Here is a 24799-nt window from a genome sequence, read left to right as displayed (position 1 = left end):
AGAGAACGAGCTTTATTAGCAGCCACACTCGAAAATGGCTCTAATAAAGTAAATTATTATCAGAATTATTTCCATTTTCCCAAAAAAAAAGAGTTTTGAAATATTAGGGCACTTGCAGCTTCGACTTGCCACCCATCCATTTTTTGTTGCCTTGTTTTACTTTTGCTTTGCATTTGGCGCCAATTTAGTAAATAATAAAAATGGCAGTCAGAGCTTGCACTTCGCACTTAGCGGCGGTCCCATGGCCACGCCCCCTCCTCCAGAGCCGCCCTCTATTGTCGCTGGTGGCGTTGTTGTTGTTGCTGCTGCCCGGGTGTTTTTGTGGTCGCCGGTCGTCATTGCGGACACTTTGTGGGCTTGTGGACTGCGGTGGCCTTTTGTTTGCTCCTCGTTGACTTATTGCCCGACTGCATTAGTTGTGACCCAGGACGACCAGGACAAGCAGGACAGCCATGGAAGCGGAGGAGCGGCCAAGCAGGAGCCCTGATTGCCAGCCAGGCTCAGCTCACCGCGGCGTATACGTAATCTGCATTGCACCTGGCCGGCTCTGCGATATTTAATTGTATTTCATTAATAACAATTTGTGTAATGAAAAAAGGCAACCGAGGAGATCGATTGAGCACAAGGTGCACAGATGCTCTGCTAGTGGGATTTATAAGTTAGTCAGAAATATATTCTTTTTAATAAATATTTATATATATTTTGACGGGCTTTTATTTTCCTCAGTTTATGTAAACCAAACTGCTTTGGCTAATTAAAACTTCTATTAAGCCTAACTGCGCAAATGTAGAGTATTACCGCATTGCGCATACGCCCTGTTGTACTGGTCGCCATTGTGGCCATAAACGTAAATTAATTTAGTTGAAAGCTGTAAAGTTAAAGCTTTGTTCACAGTTTGTCCGGAGGAGCAGGACTAGGAATCGTACTTTTAGCCAGGACTTCTGGACTCCTGGACTTCTTGGTCCGCCGATGGCGCCAACTGCACTCATTTTCCCCTTTTTTTTTGCACCCCGTATGTATTGGCCCTTCTCCGCTTTGTTTAGCCATGGATTTTGCTCTATGCTCGCCCACTTGGCCGTGTCATGTGACAAAGTGGCCTTGAAGGCCCGATAAGAAGCGATTTGAAGGTGGGCCAGCAGGAAGCGGGCAATTAAGTGTCATTAGGGTAAAAATAAGTGAGTTAAAATAATATTAAATATAGGCATCTGAACCGCGCGCGATCGCTATCACATGTGAAAAACGGTGAGACACTTATTGGTCTCACAGCCCATTTGCATTTTCGATTTGCATATAAATAAATTTCGTGTACAATACAATAATAAACAAAAACTCCGAAAACGCCGAGGCAAAGGCGGCATTTAAAAGTGCAATTCATGGCAGAGTAATAATAAGAAAAAAAAACACAGATACAGCGAACCTACTAATAACAATTTCCGGCGCTGCATTATGCAAATGACTTTTTACAGCGAAAATCTCAGCGGCCGAGGCAAGTTTTCTTCGCATTGTCAGCGCAATACGAAATAAGCGAATAAAAACGGAGAAACAAACAAATAATTGCATACAAAATGTGTGCGATTTATTTGGGAAACAACCGCAGCAGCAGCAGAGGCATTTTTTCAATTTTTAATGAAATCAAAGCAGCCAGCAGAGGGGCAGCGACTGTTGCATCACATCCTCAGCGCGGCTAAGTAGAAATTATAATGCAATAAACACAGCGGTAGCCGCAGCAAAAGGCCAACTTGCCGATCGGCCAACAAAGCAACGCACAGCCCACCAGTACCAACAAAAAACAAACAACAAAAGGCATGCATCAAGAGATCGACGAGTAGAATACCCTGCACGCGGATGCTCAATCAAGTGCGGCAGCATAGTAACAAATACATGCAGCACTGAAAAGAATTTTCGTTACTACTCAACACAGTAACTACTTAGTAAGTACTTATACTAGTACTTACTACTTACTACTACGTTACTACTCAACACAGTATACACAGTGCTCAAAAACATAGTGAAAATTCCACAAAAATTAACAGAATTTTAAGGCTCTTTTTAACAAACTGCTGATATAGTATGTAATTTTAATGTCCGAAGTAGGCACACTTTCTCGCAGTGTCTTCGACAGCATTGACGAATGTTGCTGCTGCCGTTCGGCTGTATTTTTAGTATAATTATGGCAAAAAATGGGCCAGCCAACTGCAAGCATTACACACACATATAATTTAAATTTAGTTTAATTGTTATTCTCCGGTAGCCCGATGACGGGGGCCCACTTTTGCGGCAAGAAATAATAAAGCAAAAAACATGACAATTGCAATTGCCATTGCGATTGCAAGTGGAAGCGGGAATGGAAGCGGGAATGGAAGTGGGAATGGAAATGGGAATGTCAGCGAAAAATTAAAACATACGGCAGCGGCTGCTGCTGCGCTGGCATGCGAAAATTAAATAGATGCAATTAAACATCCGCTAAATAATAAATGTTCAAATGCAGCTGCAGCAGAACAAAAAAATAATAAAGAACGAAAAGGGCGAACTTAGGGCAGATAATTAAGTATGCAGAAAATACTAAGCAGATGACGCTGGACAAAAGTGACGAGGCAATAAGTTACGCGAATAATTCCGAGAATGTTGCGTGGGAAACTTTCGCAATAAACACGGAAAACCCCTAAAATTGTGTCGGCTCCTTCCGGGGAATCGGCCAGAATCGTGGATCCATCCGGATTCGGAGGCAATCATTCATGCAACATTGTTGATGGCCAGCAGGAACTGGTTTCCCTTCATTTACAATCAAATTTACTGCAGCTACACTGCGGAAAATGCTCGATGTGCACGCAACTCAATCAAGCCAAATCATTTAATCAATCAATCATGGTGAATGAATTCAAATCTTGTGATCATTTTCATATTCGCCCCTACAATCTAGCTATCGATTCTCTCAGTGCAGCATCATCTTCCACCTGGCTGCTAGTGCAGCCGTAAAAAGCGAACTCGGCTTTTATATAAAATGCATGCTAACCATAAAAATGCAGGCGAACCAACGAAGGAGCCACCCTTTCCTTGCCCCAGCCATTTATTTATGTTATTCCTTGGCCTGGCCCAATAATAAAAGTCCTTGCTGTGTTTTAACTACAATGTAGGCGGCTGCTGCTCGGAAAATTGCATTACTCCTGCATGTGAGCGAGTGCGAGAGTGGCAAGTAGCAAGAGGCAAGTGGCAAGAGGCATGTAGCATGTGGCAAGTGGGGAGTTGATTTCTCCACTGTTTTGCGCAAATTTGATTAATCAGAGACCGCCGCTGCGACCTATCTACTCGACGCGAGACGCCGCCTTGTCAAGAAGTCATCGATACTTTTGCGCAATCAGCGCAATTTGTGTGCGACGCCGACGCTGGCAAGTTGCAAGTTCGTTCGCCCACCGCAGCGCCGAGCCTGGAAATCAAATTTAATATTATTATGATACACTTGTGCGCCGAACGCCGAACAAGTGCTCCGGGATGTGAGGATGTGGGGGTGTCTCGTCTTCCCCAGTTTCCCGGCTCTGGAATGACTTGCGAGCACAACCCCCGGCGGCACTTGATTTTATATTCCAACGTATTCACGGCTCAATGGAGACGGAGTGCGTCGGCTTCCGTGCGCCCCGTATTTTTTATATATGTTCAACAAAATAATAAGTGAAAATATTCATGTTTGGTTTTAGCGCACAATTGCGCACGTTTGGATTTCGGCGGGATGAGATCGGCAAGGGTTGGCCCTGCATTATTTATGGAGCTCACACTTTGGGCCAAACACTTGCCACGGAATCGACGATGGCAACTGTTACAATTGAAGCGCGAGTTCAAAGAGCAGCTTATCGAACGTCCGCAGAAATCCCTGGAGTTTGGTAATCATCCACAAAGTGCTCAAAAGTATGCAGCTAAATATTTCCAATATGCATGTTTCAGTTTGCAAAATATACATTTATAAGCTTTATAAAACAAACAAACACGTGGGTGTCTGGGTCACTTCCCTTGCGGTTTTCCCCTTTCTTTCACTCAATTAACAGCTCTCAAAAAGAAAGCACTTCTGGTTCTCCTTCCCTTCCTCGCATTCACCAAACTTTTCTGTGTGTTTGGATTTTAGTGCAGATTTTTAACATTTTATATTGCACGTCATTACAGACAATTAAATGCAAAGTAGTTTCCTGCACTTGCTGCTTCTTCTTCTTCTTCTCTTCTACGCCTCTTCTGTGCAACAGCCACTATTCAACCAACCACCCACCCCCCCACCAGCCACCCACCATCCCCGCAGCCATGCCCTCATCCGCCCACACGCGGTCAAAATGCAAAAAAGTTGAGAAGTTAAATGCCGACATCTAGTGGCGTGTAGCAACAACAATGCCGGGGCATTCATTCATATGTGGCACAGAGCAACAACAACAGCACTAACAAAAACAAGCAGAGCAGCAACAACAACATTAAAAACAACACCAGCGGAGGCAACAACAACAGCAGGCAGTGATTATTGCCGCAACAGAGCACATTACACTTGTTTTTGTTGCCGCTTTTTGAACTACTCTCACAAAGGGTTCAGTCTACTTTGATATAAAGTTTAAAAAATGTTATAAAAACTTTCAAAATCTAAATTGGTTTTTCGAGATTGATGCCAAATTCATTAATAATAATGGATAAAAACTAATAACTAATGAAATGCCATTTTTGTGCTGATTTTAATGTACAGTGTATGATAGCCTTCGTTTTAATTGGTCGAATATGTTAGTTGTTGTATCTTTTTGCTTAAGTTTTTAGTTTTTTATGTTTCCATTTGGCGTGTGTGTGTGTGTGGGCTCCATGTTGCTTTCCTCACTTTTTGCTGTTGATTGCAAATCTACATACGGACAAACGGACAAACGGACATACGGACAAAACGGACAGAAGACGGCAGGGGAACTCGTCTTACTTACTTACGCTCGTCGTATGGAAAAGATAAATATCAGGGGCTCTGACGTTGGGTTTTTAGCAGAAGGCGACTGCAGAAACAACGGGCTGTAAGAAAAACAATTATTATAAATACATGTGGCACAGTGTACTGGGTCTACGCAATTCAGTTTGAGTTTGGCCCACGACTGACGACAACTTCCGCCTCGGCCTCGAATCGCTTGAATGAGGTTGCAATTTATGCCACTTGCTACTTGCCACTTTATTATTATAATACAGAGAGAAACACTTTTTACTTGCTGCCGACCGCCGTTTGCTGCCCATTATTTTTGCAGTGTTTTGCAAGCGCTTTTTCATCAGCATGTTGCAATTGATAGTCGGGGAGTTGGGGAATGAATAATTCAAACGCTTTGCAGGAAGTGCCTTACTTTTTGAGTTGTGCAATCCGGTGGGTGAAAAGAGTTGCCGCACACAGCACAAAGACAGTAAAATACCACGAACAATTCTCTATTGGATCTTAATTGAATACATGAATATATTCTATTCTGGGTATATTAGTATATTAGATTTTAAATTATAATTATTCGAACACTCAGTAGCTGGCTGTAAATTAGTTGGCACTCTATTGTGTAATCCATTATTTATTTATTTAAGCGAAACTAAAAATATGAGCCTAATATTTTGCACAAACAAAATGAACACAAACTGTTACTTTTTGTGCAGCCAACTCGAAGGTGGCAAATAAATAATCGGCTATCAGTTTCTATTAATTACATTCGAACCTGATCAACAAATCGCATTAGTCTTTGTCTGACAAATTGGCGTGAATAGCAAAAACCATAAATGCCAAATCACAGCACCCGAAACAAAAGTCAAATGTCGCATTAGGCCAAATGCAATTGCCGGCAATTAGAGGCGAAATCGCATGCAAAAAATCGGATTACGAAATTAATAAACTCGGCCCACGCACGCGTTGCATAAAACAGGCAAAAACTAAACGCTGGCAAATTATTTAACATTGACAAATGGCACAGCCGCAAAAAAGAGAGCCCATTAAATATGCATAACATAAATAACGAACGAACTATGCCCGCTTTTTTGCCCATTTTTAATGTCATCAGTAAATCAACAAATTAAAATTTCTGCACTTGTCCAGAGCAACAAGTTACGGCAACATGTTGCCCGGATTCAATCTGTTGTAGCCGCTGGCTGAAAGCCACAAAAACCCGGAAACCACAAATATTTTGACACAAACACAGAGGCAGCCAGGATGCTTTAAAGGACAATTGTTCTGCTGCCATTGCGTATTTGCAGCATAGGCCCAAAAAGGACGACGCACACGCACACAGCAAAAATATGCCGAAATCAACGCAAACAGTTTCCACCAAGGCAGCAGGAATCTCCAGCAAGGCTGCTGCGAAAGTCCAAGTAGCTGCCACAGCACTCCGCCCCCCAAGGAGGCAGCCCCAAAAAGTGTGCTACACACAGACACACTCGCAAATTGCATTGGTGTGGCTTCAAGGTCAAGTACAAGCCAAGCAACCACCCCGCAAAAAGGAAGAGGCAAAATAAAAAGCCAGCAGAGCAGACAAACGCAGGACACGAAGAGACATCGCAGACATTTCCCAACCAACCCCATCCCCATCCCCATTTTGTGGGGAAGCGGGGCGTGGCTGAGGGGCTTCTAATGTGGTTGCTACTTTCAGCCACCCAACTTCGCCTCGTCCTTTCGGAAAGGTTGACTTTCCACAGTCGACATGATATTTTCACGCTTTCATTGTTTGTGCTTTTCATTTTTGTTTTTTTTCGCCTGTGCTGTGCTGCTTTGTTGCCTCCCCACCTCCCCAACCGCAGAAACCCCTCGGAAAACACTTGTTGAGCTTACTTTCTGCGGGGCCTTAAAGTCAAGTCGAGTGCAAAAGTGGCAAGCCGAAAAGGGAAGCTGAAAACTCTGAAATACTCGTTTAAGCAGCTGCATTCCTCTGCAAAGCCGAGCAAGACTTGGGAAAACTCGCACTTGGTGAAGCCATTGCATGCCCAATTGGGGACGGGAAAAGTGGGAAGAATGGGGAAATGTGGCAGAAGACGGGGCTGCACATTTGCTGCACTCTCGACTGGGCGGACAGCAAAACTGGACAGAGGAGAGCAGCTCCTTGGCAAAAAGAAAAATGCAGCCTTGAATGCAGGGAGAAGGCGATGAGATGAGTACTTCAAGGATACCCGTTCTGAATTAAGGACTTAAGGACTCAGTCCGATATAGAGCTAGGCAGAACTGTTGCACGAATCGAATTTGTTGTGGCAGGTGCTTGTTCATCGTTCATCCAGGACAATGCAAGTGCAAGATTTCCTGCCAGTGTACCCTCTTCTCCACTCAGCCTGTCTGCTGCCATTGTCCTACAGGATTATTATTTGCTTTTGTCGCGCATATGCATATAAGTTTTTCCGAAAAGAAAAGCAGAACTCGCTGACTCGCGAGCTGCAGAAAAATATTAAAAACTGAGACAGGTGAGCGGGCCGAAGTGGAAAACCTTTGGCACCTTTGTGTCTTCGCATTCGTTTCTCACTTTTAATTTGGCACGCCGTTCCCCCTTACCCCCTTCGCCCCTTCACCCGCCTATCAATGTTTTAGACAAAGGACAAAGTTTTGTTTGATTCCTTTTGTGTGTGCAGCCAACGGCGACGAGGCAGAAAAATAATTATGATTGATACAAAAGCGAGGAAATACTTCGATGCATCGGTGTGCACCTGCCGGTGTGCAGTGCACATATGTTAATATACAACATATACATTTGCCTGATTAAAATGCAACAAAGGACAAGATGCACCGCCGCCTCCCATCGACTGCGAATCGGAGGCCAGGCGGAATCCGGAACGGATCCATCAATGTGGGAGAGCTCGGCAAATAAACAAATTATATTAGTCATCTAATAATAAACGCACACAAAAACTGGCCAGGGCTCATCAATTTATTATAGATTTGCTGCGGGCCACGGGCGGGGTATGCCCCCCCCCCCCCCCTCGATTGGTGATTTATGCATTTTTGCTGCAATGTCGCATGCAAATTTCGGTGCCCGAGGTGTGCGGGTGTTGCTCGCCGTTCAATATTTTATTAATCGCATGTTATCAATCAAACAACAACTAGCAACTGCCACTGTCACTCCCACAAAGTGTCCAGAGACGAAACCCGAAACTAAACAGAAGCTCAGCCAAAGGCAAGTGCAGTGAAGCCTGCCTAATGTGAAATTGCAAAATAGTACAAACTTATATTGATTAGTCGTCACCACTTGTAGGATTACAATGTGACTGCTTCATCTAAAAAAAAAACTCGAAATCCTATAAGATTACTTGGTTTTATAAGCCCGATACCACAATTGCCTAACAGTGGCACAATTACGCAGTCTGACCTGTACAATCGCACAAGCAGAGAGCAGAAACCACATGCCACACACACGGCGTATGCGTAATGCGCAAATCAAAATCAGAAATTCGAGACCTCCAATTGCCCCCCGTGAGTCCGCCGAGCCCCCAACCGAAGTGCCCCTTTAAGGCTGCGGCTACTTAGCAACAAATTCGATTTGCGAGCCCGGATTCTGTCTACGGCTTGCCACGCGCACACTTAAGATGGGTTCACGTCGACGAGAAGGTGGAGCCGGAGACACAAAGCGCCTTTGAGCGGGACAGGATGTTCAGGGGGAGGGCGGGGGGAGCGGTCCTCGAGGTTCCTTCGGCCGACCGGGCTAGTGTCAGTTATTAACGCAATTAATTCAATCATTATTGAATCATGCAATGCGCAAATGCGAAACGTTGCAGCTGCAGGATGCAGTTGCACGATTCGGGATGCAGGATGGGTTCCAGTGTCGCCCGTTAGTCAAAAGCACCATAATCATCGCCAGGGCCCTGGATAATGACGATAATCACCGAAGGATGATGACGATGAGGATGATTATGATTATGTTTTGGGGGCAGGGGCCGTGACTGTGGCGCCTGTGCCTCCAACAGTTTGCCATCGCCCAAACGCACATATTTGTCATGTCAAATCGCATCCAAAGTGTTACGTCAGAATCAGACCACCTCGCCCCTTTCGGGCGCGCACAGTTCGTGGAACCCATTTGGCAACATTTTCATTAAATATGCCCAAAGTGAAGTTGCCATTCCCTGACAGTTTATCAAATGCATGCCCAGCCCCTCAGCCCCCGTCGATTCGGAAATGCCCACCCCTTTCGGACGCATAGCACAAATTAGCTGGCAAATTGTTTGGCACATGGCAGGGCAACAAACTGTCAGCCGAGGGGTGGGAAAACCCCCATCTCCAATAGGGTTGTTGGTGGGGGTTGGGGGGATGGAATTCGATCAAGTGCAAAAGCCAAAAACTAAAACTATTCCGAATCTGCGTCGGATAATTGTCGGCCGTATTCATGATGAATACTTTTGCCTGTAATTTGATATTAAAATCGCTTTCCAAGGGCCAAAATACGTAACTTAGACGCGTTTGCCATTATCCTGCCGCGGTTGGCGGACAGTCGAAGCCACAGGAAATTGAGGCTTTCCGATTTTCGACTATGTGGCAAGGTAAGTTTTCCACACTCAACAACATTGAGAGTGAATAAGTGATGGAACTTTTTACCAAAAACCTCCGCTTTATCCCTTTAAAGAGAACCAATTATTTCAAAACGTAAATTACTCGTCAGCAGAAAAGTAGGCAACACATGTCAGTTATCGGAGATGGGGAAGTTACAGGATGTCTTCATTAAGTAATAACACAAATCAATTGTATCCGCTGCATTGATAATTCGCCGATAAATATTTAATTAACCTCCTGTCCCCGGGCATGCCGCAGGACAGGAATTTTTTAATCATCCGCCGCATACTTTGACACTTGAGGCATCCGACACGCGACGAATTTTCCACGCCAGCCGAAAGTGCGACATTTGACGCCAGACTGCAAGCTGCAGAAAGGGCCGGAAAAACTGGGCGGGAAACTGGGCGCGGAAAAGTCGGAGGACGGTGCAACGGAAAGGGGCAGGCAGGGGGGGCATGGCATTATTATAATAATTGCATTCTGCGCCGAGGAAAGCCAGCTCTTCCACTGACAACCCGCAGACGATTAAACAAGAATATTGCCCTGGCCAAGTGAAGCCATTTTTCATTTCGGATATCAATTTGTTGTTTACATAATTGTAAAAAATGTTTTCAATAAACAAATTATTTGATTATTATGGCCGCCAATTAAAACAAAAGACAACGCGAATCCGAAAGCGACTGCGGATGCGAATTCAACTCCGCCGCAGCCGCCAGCAGAAACAACAATAGCGAGGAAAAACAAGCATAATTTCTTGACTTAATCGAATGGAGAGTACTGTGGATCGATAAATTATACAATATTATAGCCTGCTTTAGTTATCCCCGGAATGTATAAATTCTTATATTAGAACTTTCAAAGAAACACACCCAATTGCGACAACCTTGTGCATTAAAATGCTTAAGAACATATATTCCACTAAAAGTATGTTCAATATGCCTACGACCTTTGCGAATACCTCTTACAGCGGCAGTGAAAACAAAAAGATAGCGACAATCAGATGCAGATGTCGGATGAAGTAGAACAGAACTGAAACAGAAACTGAATTCAACCACTGGCAGCAGCAGCAGGAGCATGGTAAACTGTTTGCTGTTCGCGTTTTTTACGCCGCCAGGCATTTTCCTGCCTCACTTTGAAGGCCGGAAAATGGGGGAGGGAAAAGGACCTCTTTTCCTCGCGCCTCGAAATATTTAATTGCCTTGTATTGCGGTTGGATGCGACGCGTATTAAAAATATTTACCCGCAAACGCGCATTTCGCAAAAAAGGAAGTCGGAGTAAAAAGGACTTCTGAGGCGTTCGAGTGTTTTATTACCTTTAGCTACGATTTTAATTTTTAAGAATATATAATTAGGGAGTAGCTTCCTAGTTCTGAAACTATTTTCCAAATCGATTCAAAATATCCCCGATTTATTTTGCAATCTATGGGTGGTAAGCAATAATTTTATTTCTCTGAAACTGATGATTATTATCCCTCAATTTGTATCCCCTAGCCGCAATTATATTTAAACCGCGGCTTAATTTTTATGAAGTCACTGCGATTATGGAAATTCACTGCCAGTCACTTCATCATCAATGGCCTGTCTGCTGCAGCTGTTGAATTATTTTCATTTTATTTGTATATTTCCCTTTTTTGCTGGTGTGAGTCGTTAATATTGAATTTTAATTTGTAAGCCTGGCGCAGGTCAACCTGTATCTTTGGCCTGTGACAGATTGCCGGCCCGGATCCTCAGATCCCCCATCCCCATCCCCATCTCCCCCGCCATTCAACCACTCCCCGCTGGTCAATGCAACAGTAAGTTGTCAATTAAATTTGGTCAGCCACATCAAGCAGCCGACGTCAGTCTCAACTCCCCGCTGCCCGCTGCCCGCTCCACGCTCGCAGCTCCCAGCTCGGAAAACCTCCGACCCCAAATCCCTCCGCCGCCCCCCCTTTCAACCGATCTGCCGTTTGCTTAATTTATATGTATCGCCCGTGTAATTGTCAATATGCCAATAAGCTGCGTGTGGCAATATATATAAAAATAATCGAATGCCGGGGAGGAGCGCCAACCTGGAGCTGCAAAAATTGCAGGGGCATAAACGGTCGAGGGGGCAAAGTGATTGTTTGTTTCAGTTTATTGAAAGCAGAGAAATCAATCGGAAAAGAGTCAGCGGTTCAGGGATGCGAAATTCTGAACATAAAGGGGATTAAAACGGGATGCTTTACAACGATGTGAGCACATGACAGGACCTCCAAGTCATAGGAAGTTCAAAGTTAATTCATCTTAGCTGATTATAATTACCCTACAGATCATGATTAACATAGGATTTATTTATTTATTCAATTTGTTTCCGAGTAGCATATTGATTTAAAGTGCTCATCAAATACCAATCATAAGTGAGCCCTGCAGTTTTTAACGTCTTAAGCGATAATCGCCGAGTTGAAAGGATTATGCAGGACACAATTTATTTAATTTTAATTCCTCGAAAGTGTTTGCCATCCCTAGATCAATGGCACCAACAATTCAGCCGGCAATAATAACAAGTTACGCATACGCAACGTGTTGGACGTAAGTAGCTCAAAAGTGTTAAGGATTCAATTAAAGCGATACAAACACACACACACACACAAACAAGCCGAGCACACACACACTCGCACACAGGGGGAAATACAGATACAGTGAGATGGTAAACAAAAGAGCCGCAGAGCTATAATTCGATTATGGATTTTCCGCCATATTAATGCGAAATATTCGCAGCGCAGCGCGCCGCAGTCAACAACAATGCAACATTGTAAGGGGCAGAAGCGGGAAGGAGTTGCAACCATAATGGCAGCAGAAATTATAAATTACGCGACAGATGAAATGTCAATGCATGCGACTCCTACTTATTGCATTTATTTAATTAAATGCGCTCCACAAAGCCCCAAAAAGACGCCGCCTTAAAGCCGGCATTAAATGCCTTGGGAGGCCTCGAAATAGCAGCAATGCAATGGTCGGGCTATACAAATAGAAATGCACTTGGAAAACTTTATCGGCACTAAGCTGAAAGTTAAATATGCAACAGGAAATATACGCCAATCAAGTGCCAATCTCGGGGGCTGACAACAACATGAAATGTCTTTAAAATAGAACGAAATGTTGGCGCTTGACTACCATATTAGCGGGGGAGTGGGGCAGCGGGGTGCGGAGGAGCAGCGTCTTATGACCTGGAAAGTGGCAACGAAAGCGGCCAACCAACTAACAAACCAACTGACGGACAGCCAACGACCATCAGCAGCAACAACAGCGATCCACCTTGCCACCATTTCACCTTTCTTCGTATGCAAAATACTTTCCTCGCCGCCTGCATAGATTAACGAACTGAACTTTTTGTGAATGCCCTCGCCGGCGAATCGAGCCCAGAGTGGGTTACTGCAAAAACCAAGGTGCACGGGGAGAAATCTAACTAACCAACTAAGTTCTAACTAAGTATAGTAGCTCAAAGGATCAAATACTTGTTTCTGGATTAATCATTGATGACCAAGAAGTGGTATCATCTTAACCATAAACTGAAACAAGGCAAAGTAGCGATAAGTTAGTAGGTAGATATCTACCTATAAGATATGTAAGTATCTTTGAGATTTCTGCCAGTGCCCCACTATGACGCGCACTTTGCATGGAACCGAAAACTTATTGAGCGGCACAGAACTTTAAGAAAATCTCGGATAGTTGCCCCCTTTTCCACTCCGATGATGCAACAAATATGCATTTTGCCAGCGTAAATAATTTATTAAATTTTATTGCTGAACGACAGGTGGAACGAGAACGGGTACGAGAATGGGACTAAGAATGAGCGGGCAAATTGAGACTGCCGGTGTCAGGTTTGCCTGCCCCTCGTTGTAGGTAGATGGCCGATGTTGCAGATGTTGCTGTTGTTTTGGTTGTCGTTGTTCGTTTCGTTTCATGGCCAAATTGCAGCGGTGTCTTGTCTCGCTGCCCTGCCTCCTTAGCCATTTTCCCCAGCCCGTTTTCCGGTGCCGAGCATTTTCCAGGTGAAGTTTCTGCCGCGCTGTCTTATAAAAAATGCACGCCGAATGTTGAATAATTCATTATGAATTGAAATACATAATACTCATTTTGTTGCAGCATTTGAATGTTGCACTGGCAATGAAAGCGAACCAGCCCCGAGCCACTTAGCCAGTCAGCCGTTTCAGCCATTTTCCAGAGCCACCCAACCACCCAAACCACCCACACCACCCACTTTAACCCACCCGAATTTAGAGCCAGACGGCGGCTTAATTGTTTTTCATATTTTAGGGCCACACAACTTTCTCGCGGCGGAGAGCGCCCCGCCAAGGATTTTTTGATGTGCGCACATAAAATATAAAATTAAATTTAGCCATGCTCCAGAGGAAAAGCTCAGGGTAGACATTTTCCCGCAGACGATTCGCCATTTCTCAGACATGAAATCGAGGTGAGATAAGGAGAAGTCTGCGAGTCCTTAATCAGAAGGACGCGAATGCGGGAAAACAGCCCCGAATTAGGGCTTTCCTTTCCTTGTCGCCCGCCTCGTCGGCTTTATGTGCATTTGCATATTTTAATTTATTTATATAAATAAAGTTGGCCAACTAAGCAGCGTACAAATGGCAAGAGGTTTAGGTGCTCGGCACAATTCTTCGTCTCTATTTGATGCTCTGCTCTGTTCATTTTTGCTAATTTATATCTTCAGCTGTGTGCATAAATAACCTTTGCACCATAGAATACCCACCCTAGGAAGCACTTTCAATTACTCCGCGGAGTTGTATCCTTTTTTACTTATTCATCGAGCCAAATGCACACGGTGCAGACCCCGTTCGATGTTATAAATCACGAATCTTTAATGGTCGCTGGCCATAAAAAATATGCCAAAGCCGTGCGAAAATATTTGGCCAATATAAAGCGGTGCCGCCTATTGGCAGGCCCACAAATTGCAACAGATGCAGCCCGTGTTTGTGCACTTCGCCAGCTACTGTTGCTGGTGATTGCAGGATGGCAGGCCGTGTTGTTGGCAGGACATTACGGAGTGCCACACGTGCCACGAGCGGAATAAAATAACATATAAAAAATGGAAGGGAGCGAGCGAGTCAGTGGCGCGGTTTATAATCTAATAAGCAATCAATGATGTGAAAAAATGACTGGCAAACCATTTTAAACGCTGCGGTGCACCGCAACTCGACCACACTGGCCACCACACAACAACAACAGCAACAGCAACAACAAGAGAGGGGCAGTGTTGCAGGACTCGAATGAGTGGCAAAGTCAGAGCTGGAGTTTGGGGTGGATTTTGCATTTTGGCTGTTGGTCTTTTTTTCATGTTCGGCTGCACACACAATTGTTGCATGCCACACAGAGCCTGCCAAAAAAAGGGCAGCATCCTGCGCGGGGGATGGTCGGGGTCACCAGCGCGGATGGTCGGGGTCACCAGCGGGGGCGTGCGAACACATACTATAAACTGCAAATGCCGCACAATGACAGAGTGTCAATTTATTAGGTGCCACAATTTATGACGGCCGAAACGAATCGGAAACCAATACCCCAAACCGGCTGCGTTTTGTTTGCATTTTAATTTGCCAATAATTGAATACCTATTTTTCACGATGGACATTCGTATTAATTGTCATTAAGTCACTCCTGTCGGGTATGGATTTCACTATTTTAAGTTTATTTTATAGAGAACTCCTTCATATTTCCTATGTTCAACTTAAAGGATACTTTGATTAGATTCATTGGTATGCATATCCTTTTATAATCCAGTTCTATATACAGAGGTATATACCAACCCACTATAAAATGCGTACTATATCTGCGTGTGCCTGAACTTTTAGCGATATTTTAAACTTTTGTTCGTTTTCTGTTTTTTGTGCAGTCGCTGGTTATCGAAGCCTCGACGTATGCAATAATTTTTTCTAATCGCTTTCCGCCTGTTTTGAGCTGCAGAAAGTTGTTTCCTTTTTGTTTTCTGGTCTGCTGGAAAGTTGCGTGTGTTTGTTGGCCCTGTTGTTTGTTTTACGTAAAAGTTAACGCATTATTTTGCCGATTGATCGCTGGCTGCCATTACACTACCAATTCCACTCCACATCCTGCCTGCGTTTGCGTTTGCGAAACTTTTCCTCTCTCCTTTTCTATGCCCGATGTATAAATTACTGCAGTTTTTTAACAGCACATGATAAAAAATTGTGCGCAAAACAACGAAATTAAAGTTTATGCCGTTGGAAGGGGGCAGTGAAGATTGGCTACACGTGATTGCCGCAATTAGTCTGGAAAGTACAACGCATTTGAACAATGCCACGTGGAGCAAGCGCTTTAATTACAGGTAAAATACAGCTAAATGAGTAATTACTTATTGAAAACAAGGTATAAAGGTATAAAAACCAGTATCATTGGGTAGTCAACGCATCCTGCAAAGAAAGTCGCGTCCATTATCAACCGTTTTGTTCCGCCGAATAGTTCACAACTTACTCATATTTTCAACTAAACCAATGCTAATTTAAAAACCCCCTCTCGTTTGTGACCCCTGACCCCTTTCAGCAGTTTCCACACCCCTGATTTCCATTCAAGCTTAACTCAGCGGTAAAAATGTATTGAACACTTCCACGCTCGGCATTCGTTGATTTTTCCTTTATTTCCACTCACCCAGAGCGAAATGCTAAATGCAACAAACATGTGAGCAAATACTATCCTAACCCCGGTTCCTGTCCCTTCGGAATAACCCATACCCTGTATCCCCCCACGAGCCGTATGCCTCATAATGTAGCGAACGATTTGTATTTTGTATAAATTTTACAGCCAGCGTTCGTGTTGTTGTTATCGCCGGGCTATATCCGTCGGTATATATATATATATATATAAGTCGGGGAAAGGGGCGATGGAATGGGTAGCAGTTATGTATGAAATATAATAAAATTGTACAGGAAATGACGAACAAGTCGAGAGCGGAGAAAGCTCGATGAGGGAACTGAAGAGCTGCTCGAGGAACATTTTAACCATCGAATGGTTTGATTATTAAATCCATGAAGTTTTTCCACATGCAGATGCACTGGGAAAATATCTGACTAAGAAGGGCAATCAAATTATTCGAAAATATCGTGTCACCTCTTTTGAGGTGGGAAGAAGAGAAAGATGTCCTTCCTCCAATCTATTTTCAATTGAAACTCTAATCGTGATAAGAGTGAATTAAGGAATCTGACGATTTTTCTCCGTGTGTACATATATATATCAAAATTCACTTGATTGCAGTTTTCAAGTGAAATCCTAGCACACTTCACAACGACTCGTTGGCTGCGCCTAAGGGCTGAGCATTGCAGGATATCGCCAGGCTGGTTGGTGGGGAAGAAGTGGAGCCGCCAAGAGGATATAGGAAATATATTCCTATAAATGGGAACACCCCCACCCCGCGCGATGTAATTGATGTTTCAAGTAGCAAAGTGCGCGCCAAAAACTACGAGGCCCAAGTTGATTTTGATTCAGTTGCTGCAGAATTTTAATGAAGTCGAGTATTGGCTGCAAGTTTTGCGACTAAATCAAATTAAACCACATGTGCTCCTTCCTGCTGCCACGGAAAAGCCTAGGAAATGAGCCCGACTTTGGTTTTAGAACCAAAAAACTAATGCAAGTTTCACCCCAACCCCATCGCCTTCTGCTGGCTTACAGCCTATTTGACTTGGCTTTCAATAATGCTTTTCACGCTAATTAATTTTCGGTTTTACACAAACATGAACATGAACCCAATCACACCCGCTCACAATCGCAGCCACACACTTTGGGCGGCACTTGACAATTTCCTGGGCGTCAAAAGATTGGGAATTCCTTAAAAAACCCAAGTGGGGGTGATTCTCGGAAAATCTGTCCAGTTAGGGGATGAGTACGCGGCGTTTCCTCCCCAGCAAGCTCAGTAAACACAAAGGTATGTCGTTTTCAAAGGCAGTTTGTAACACACGGGAAAAATGGATTCAATTATAAATATATAAATATTTTTAAAATTATTTATACAACAAGAATCTGAGTATATGATTTTTCTGCTGCACCGCTGGGTTTTGAATGTACACCCTTTATTTTTCCTGGCCTTCTCCCCACTTTTTTTGGCCGAACCTTTCCGCTGGCGTTTCCTGCTGCGAATTTGGCTAAATTGCATTGCCACGACAACTGAGGCGTCTGAGGCTTCTCGCTTAAGCGAATCAGAAATTGTGGCAGCCACCCCGCCACCAAAACCTCAGAAGAGGCTCACAAGTGCCGCTTGACTCGGACGTTTTCCGGGTTTGGGGTTGAGGAGTCCTTCGATGGGATGGATGTACTTCTCCTTCACGCCCAATTGATGCGGTCTTAACGCCCGACTAGAGACCAGAAATCTGGCAGAGGGCTCAGCTTGGAAGCCTGCCTCAAAAAGGCCGAGGTTGACTCACAAAAAAAGGTTTCGGTGTCGCACGGAACGCCTTCTTCCCGGTTTTGTGACACGGGGCGTTTCCAGACAGAAAATGGCGGAAGATGCGAACGCCCCAGCGTTTTCAGATAATCCAATTTTAAGCGACCCGGAATGCCAGCCCCCAAAAAAGGGGGATCGCTGGAGGAGGAAGGTGGCGGTTTCTTGACGGCTTTGATCAGTTTTCAATCTAAATCAACCCTGCAGTGAACTCCTCGCTCATATGTATCTCAAGGCATATCGATAAGAATACGTAGACAAAGAATACTTTAAATTGGTTTACCCAATGCCAAAATCTTAAGAATAGAAAATCATTCAATTATATATGACATATAAAGCTCCTCGGTCTAAGAAGAGTACAAATATGACTTAATTGCAATTTGCAAGAAGCTTAGAAAGCAATGCAATCACCTCAAAAGTTTTTGCACTCTGAATCGAAATTGATTCTAATTTATATTTATCCCAACTTAATCTTTTCCTAGATCAACATTTTGGTCTCCCAGTTTAGTTGGGAATATTAATCAGAGCTTTAAGAAACTACTTTTCCCATTGATTAAATTCGCTGCCTGTCTGGCCAGCCGTCAAATGCAGTTGAGTTCCGTGGATTTGGGGGCCGAGGACTGAGGAATCCGCCAAGGCAAAGCCATCGCTAAGCCGCATAATTATATATAGAATACATAAATGCAGATGCACAATTGTGGGCGGGGCGCCCAATTCTGCGGTGCTTAGATATTCCATATAGACATATGGACATATGGACACATGGACATATAGACGGACCCGCATCAGGCGAAGCGAACCGAGGCGCAGCTCAACTCCACGCAACTCAACTAATGGTCCATTCGTGGCACTTGGTTATTGACGTTGGACTCGAATTGTATTAACAATGCATGCAGAAAGTGCACCAGCCAAAGCAGGGGGCGTGGCAGGCGCAGGGCGGTTGAAGAGGAGGAGGAGGAGGAGGAGGAGCCGTGGTATAGGGGGCGTTGGGTCAAGCAGCAAGCGGTAACGGTCGCTTTGATGCCAAAATCGAAGCGTGGTCAACTTCATTTCGCTTAATTTCGTGTTGAGGCTCACAAATGAGGTACAGTGAAAGTTCGATAGAGAAAACTGCAGGATGTAAATGAACAAAGAAATACTAACTATATATATAGTTCCATGCTACAAATTGGATATTAAGCCATATCGAAATTGATGCTTCTTAGTGAGCTGCACAGGTTTCCTAACAGGGAGTATCCACTGTAAGGGGGAGGTTCGGCGTAGGAGCAGTGCGCGATGCGTGTCCGCTAATCCGCTGGATATGGAATATGGGGGTGGTGGTGCAGGGAGGGCGGTGGCCAACTCCCCCGCAACCCCCTTTCGATGCATGCCACTCAGCTATGACATTTTGGCAGCGTCGAGTGCACCAAGACTGTCAAATGAGTTGTAATGAAATCTCACTCAGGACTCGGGATACATATACCTCCGCCGATATGTATGTATGTGTGTGTGTGTGTGTGTGTGTGTGTGTGTGTGTGTGTTTGGGGTCCAGTCAGCTTTGGTCAGCTGCACATATAATAAATAAATTATTTGGCATTTGGCGTGGCGTATTATTGAAGGCAACTGCAGCTGGGTAGCAACCCACACACACGCACGCAGGCACACGGACGCACGGCAGCGCCATCTGTCGGCCGCGATTCGAGACAGATTGGGGCATTAGTGTGATTACCCTCAATAGTCGCTAGTATTTAGCAACATGCCTCATAATCATTGGGCAAAATTAACTCGAACTAGGCAGGAGGCAGCTAAATTTTGGTACTCCTTACTTAAAGATGTTCTATGCTAGATGCATGCAAATGCAGTTGCATATGTGCTGTTTAAGAATTAATAGTGACGTTATGGGTCTAGCGGATTAGTCACCCTTCTTCCCAAATAAAGCAATTTCGCCCGGCGATGGAGAAAAACTTGTGAATAATATATAATTTGCGGCGTAATGAGCCGAAAAGTAAATCCATCCATTGCATGTCCTGGGCCCATAAAGGCAGCAACGATTTCTGAGAACATCGCCACATTGTCTGGCCTGGAGGAGGGCACAGGGAAGTGGCAAGGACCAAGTGGATAGGAGCACTCTCAGTCAGTCACATGGCAAAAAGTTACAAGTAATACTTAACGCTAAATGGGCACAAGTGCCCACCTGAGCCACTGCCACTTCAGTCTGTTTCAGTTGTATTTTTTCCACACGGGGGAGTGTGGTGGCATGGAAATTTTTGTAATGAAGTTATCGACAAGGTGGATCCGAATCCGAATCCGAATACGAATCCGAACCCAGCCACTAACATATGTAGAACAATATGCAAATGTTACTTTGTTATGCAATTAGTGAATTCGATGCAAGCCACTCGACAGTCGGCAAACAGACAACCGCAGCAGCGACAACCCAACCGAGTCGCCACTCGAAGGTTCAGTCAGCCAGTTAAATGTATCCGACGATGTTGCAATGCGAATTAGAACAGCAGTGCAAAAAAGTCACCGTGGTTTCAACGGAAAGCAATCCTCGCAATAATAAGATACATTTTTCAAAGGCTCATTTCACATAAGCGTACAATCTAGAGGCTCAGTTTGAAGATAGATCTCAAGAAGCTTGAAGCTAGGTGCCCTAAAGTATGCTATAGTACGCCTAAATAACTATAATATATAAAATAGTCGTTTGTTTACATTCTCTATATAGTTACGAATGAAACGCCCACCGAAACAATAAGCCCGCATTACAACTAGACATCGAAGTACAAAAATGAAATTAAACGAATATAGGCCGCTTTTGCATGTCAATCAAAGGGTAAGAGGTGGGCAGGATCCGTATCCGGATATGAGACAAGAGACGGCGCATCGAGCGCTAACCAAAGCGAGTCACACAATTAATTGAAGCACCACTTACCCAGCTAAGCCTTTCTTCTCCTGCCTCACTTTGCTGATACTTGAATTTACTTTTCTGCATTCGCAGGCCAAAATGATGGAGAACTCGCACGCCTGGATGGGCGCCACCGGATCCACGCTGGCAGGTTCGTAGAGCAGCCCCGCCGGGCAGCTGGAAACCCACTGATCGTCGGCCTCTCTCCTCTTGATCTTTCAGCAGACAGCTACCAGTACCAGCTGCAGTCCATGTGGCAGAAGTGCTGGAACACCAACCAGAACCTGATGCACCACATGCGTTTCCGCGAGCGAGGTCCTCTCAAGTCCTGGCGGCCCGAGACCATGGCGGAGGCCATTTTCAGTGTGCTGAAGGAGGGCCTATCGCTCTCCCAGGCCGCCCGCAAGTACGACATCCCGTATCCCACGTTCGTGCTCTATGCCAACAGGGTGCACAATATGCTGGGACCTTCCATCGACGGCGGGCCCGATCTGCGGCCCAAGGGGCGTGGCAGGCCGCAGCGAATCCTTCTGGGCATCTGGCCCGACGAGCACATCAAGGGCGTCATCAAGACGGTGGTCTTTCGCGACACCAAGGACATCAAGGACGAGAGCCTGGCCGCCCACATGCCACCCTACGGTCGACATTCGGTAGGTAATTACTGCAGTACAATTCGCTCGGCGGAATTTGCCAAATCACGAACTGATGCTGCAAACAATTGCATTTTAAATTAAGGAAATGAAAATGAATAGGCCTACAATGTCCATTATTTGTGGAATAATAACATGCCACTTTTTTTTTAAATAAAAATCTGGCGGAGATTCAACTTTTCATTACGAGCCATTCTTACCGAGACTTTCTTAATCGCTTTTAAAATTAGTAATTCTTATTATAAAATATTGTGTTCTTGTAATACCTTTTTATCAAAATTAATTGCGATAGTTTCAATTTAGTATATAATATTTAAGTCTGAGCGAATGGATAACCGCAGAAACGTATTAGTATTATTGCTTTAGTCTCGGGTTCTTTAAAAGTTATTATTCCTCGAATATTTCAATAGGTCGAAAATCCATTAGTTACTTTGAGTTTTTTCATGATTACCTATGAGTTCTCTTGATATTGATTGCTTGATGCACTGCGAAGCTTTGCGAAATGTACTGCATTCAGTGGATTTCTTGAACCGAACTAACTGCTCTCGGGTTAGCCCGCGTTTCCTTTGCAGGACCTCCCTCTCAGCTATCCCGGAGCCAGTGGCGCCTTGGCAGGCGCGCCCAGCTCCTTGGCCTGTCCGAATGGCAGTGGACCGCAGACCGGAGTGGGCGTGGCCGGAGAGCAACACATGTCGCAGGAAACGGCCGCCGCGGTGGCCGCCGTGGCGCACAACATCCGCCAGCAGATGCAAATGGCAGCGGTTCCGCCCGGCTTATTCAATCTGCCGCCTCATCCGGGAGTGGGCGGTGGAGTGGGCAGCGTTCCCGGCGCAGCTGGAGGCAGGGCCAGCATATCGCCGGCCCTGAGCAGTGGCTCCGGGCCCAGACACGCTCCCTCGCCCTGCGGGCCCGCCGGCCTCCTGCCGAACCTGCCGCCCAGCATGGCCGTCGCTCTGCACCACCAGCAGCAACAGCAGGCGGCGCACCACCACATGCAGCAGCTGCACTTGCAGCAGCAACAGGCCCACTTGCACCACCATCAGCAGCAGCAGCAGCACCATCAGGGCGGCCATCAGGTGGCCCACAAGTCCGGTTTCGGTGCCAGCTCCAGTTCCTCAGCCTCCTCGTCGTCAATGGGCCAGCACCATGCGCCCAAGGCCAAGAGCAGTCCGTTGCGCAGCGAAACGCCTCGGCTGCACTCCCCGCTCGGCGATCTTGGCCTGGACATGGCCAGCTACAAGCGCGAGTTCTCACCCAGCCGCCTCTTCGCCGAGGATCTGGCCGAGCTGGTGGGCGCCAGTGTCTCCTCTTCCTCATCTTCGGCGGCGGCAGCGACGGCTCCTCCGGAAAGAGCGGCGGGAGCAGCTTCCGCAGCCGCAGGCGCAGATGCACCCAGTTCCTCGAGCAGTGGAGGCATCAAGGTGGAACCCATCACCACCACTAGCGAGTAAAGGGGGGGTGAAACGAAGGAAATGATAAGTGAAAGTTGAGAAATGATAATGGGTGAATGAACGCAAATCAGAAGCTTCGGCAGCTTTACTTGGCCTGCGTAAGCCTACGCCTTGGTTAATTAAATGAATTTCAATTATATATTATTTATTGTACGTGGAATCTGTAAACTGCATTCCGCGATTTATGTCCATAGAGCAAATTGATTGAATTTGGCCCGAGGAAACCGCATTAGGCATTGCATCCACATATTGTAAACGAGTTTCTCAAATTACACGATATATATTACATTTCAAATTAGCCCTATAACCATGTGTAAATAAACTAGAGTAAACGATATATACGTTTTGAAGGTTTCCTCCAATCTTTGTGTTTTTACCTCGAACAATTCCTACACTTGATATCCAATCGAATTTACAAATAAGCTTTAACCACGTTCTGTTTACCATATCAAAGTGTACATTGCAATCGAGTTAACCAAGGTGTGGGCTGGCGCATCCAGCCAGTTTTACTCTAGTTTCCTCCACGCGATCTTCGCCACCTAGTTTCTATTCCTAGCGTACTTACTGAATCAAAATTAAAGTATTATTATGTTATAGTCCATCAGTCTAACTAACTAAATAGCGACCGATCTCTTTAGTTGTAAGCTACAGCGGAGGTGGAAGCAGCAAACCCGGAACATTCCACACACCATCCGAAACAGACAATGAAACTCCAATGGAAACCGAATCAGAAGCAGAAGCAGGATCCACAAACCCCAGCAGTTTAATATTAACGAAATGGAATAAAATCAAAAGAGTTTAAGCGGACTTAACTTGGTAATTGTGTGCCCGAATTTGGTTTAGTCTTTGGTTTACGAGAAGCGAGAAAGAAAATGTACAAAATTATCTAAAAATGGAAATCGAAGCTTGTGGCTTCAAACGCAAATGGAATCAACTAAATTTAATGTTTAGGCTTAACAAAAAACAAAGAAATTCACAAAAAATGCCTTTCGGAATTAAATTCAGCGATGAACACACCGCAAACAAAATTTGTAAAAAGAAAACAAACAAAACACGTGAACTTTTTTAACGTATTTATACAATCGAAATTTTTAGACAAAATTTAGAAGCAACATTTTTTACACCGAGCCCTGCTGCTGCTCCCGCCGAACTCGAGGCCCCTGATTTCGACATTATTGGAAACCCAACGTAGTCCCCGAATTAATCCCGAATTGACCCCGTAGTCCCCACTAGATCCCCTTCTAAAGTGCCTTTTCTAGCCTTAATTTGGACTCTGCTCCACTTCCGATCCGGCCGAGAGCGAGGCCAAGGACTTGCAGCAGGACTCGAGGGTTTATTTGGCAAGTCTGGCGACATTACGATGGGATTGAGTATCGGAGGACGTATCTTTATTTGGCTATAACCCTTTAGGCATTTAGGCATACTTTCGGCAGCGTTTGGTTTGGCAAGCACACAATTGATTAATCGGACAAGAGTTAATTACGATGATAATGATAAACACGACTATTTTTGCATACGCAAGAACATCTACCATAGCCATAGCCCGTATATAAGCACACACGATATATAAGTATCTATGTAATCCCAGTCCCCCAATAGACTTTGATGTTCCACACGTATCGAAACTTAACGAATTACTTTCGGAATAGGATGTAATATAAGCAGTGGCAAGAGTTAGCGGCTAAATCTCCTGGATATTGTGTATCTTTGTACGATCTGGATCAGCGTCCAAGTCCACGTCCAAAACTCAACATTTTCTATAAACTTTAGTGCAAACTTTATGTTCAAATTAACTTTAAATGTCGAAATGAATGTTCTAATTAATCCAAGAAAACAAAAACCTAAAAACGGAAAACCGAAAACCGAAACGAACAAAAGTATTTTATAAAAACATTGAAAAGTAATCCC

The 24799-nt window shown here is 44.7% G+C and overlaps 1 protein-coding gene across 8 annotated transcripts in view; it reads left to right on the top strand.

The window, feature by feature from the left end:
* The window catches only part of LOC6736283 (protein bric-a-brac 1), a 57267-nt gene extending 32472 nt beyond the window's left edge, over positions 1–24795 (top strand). For 2 of the 8 annotated variants that reach the window (XM_039293077.2, XM_039293080.2), the window contains 3 exons: positions 20884–20941; positions 21016–21440; positions 21995–24795. In XM_039293077.2, the coding sequence (XP_039149011.1) occupies positions 20884–20941; positions 21016–21440; positions 21995–22891 (1380 nt within the window). In that variant the 3' untranslated portion in view covers positions 22892–24795. Of the gene's footprint in view, positions 1–20883; positions 20942–21012; positions 21441–21994 lie in introns of all 8 variants that reach the window. The other 6 variants (XM_039293078.2, XM_016170514.3, XM_039293076.2 and 3 more) reach the window with 4 other exon arrangements.
* The last annotated feature ends 4 nt before the right edge of the window (positions 24796–24799 follow it).

This window comes from Drosophila simulans, chromosome 3L (assembly GCF_016746395.2).
Source record: "Drosophila simulans strain w501 chromosome 3L, Prin_Dsim_3.1, whole genome shotgun sequence".
Classification (NCBI taxonomy): domain Eukaryota; kingdom Metazoa; phylum Arthropoda; class Insecta; order Diptera; family Drosophilidae; genus Drosophila; species Drosophila simulans.
Note: the sequence above shows the minus strand (reverse complement) of the source record. Positions and strands in the feature narration are given on the sequence as shown.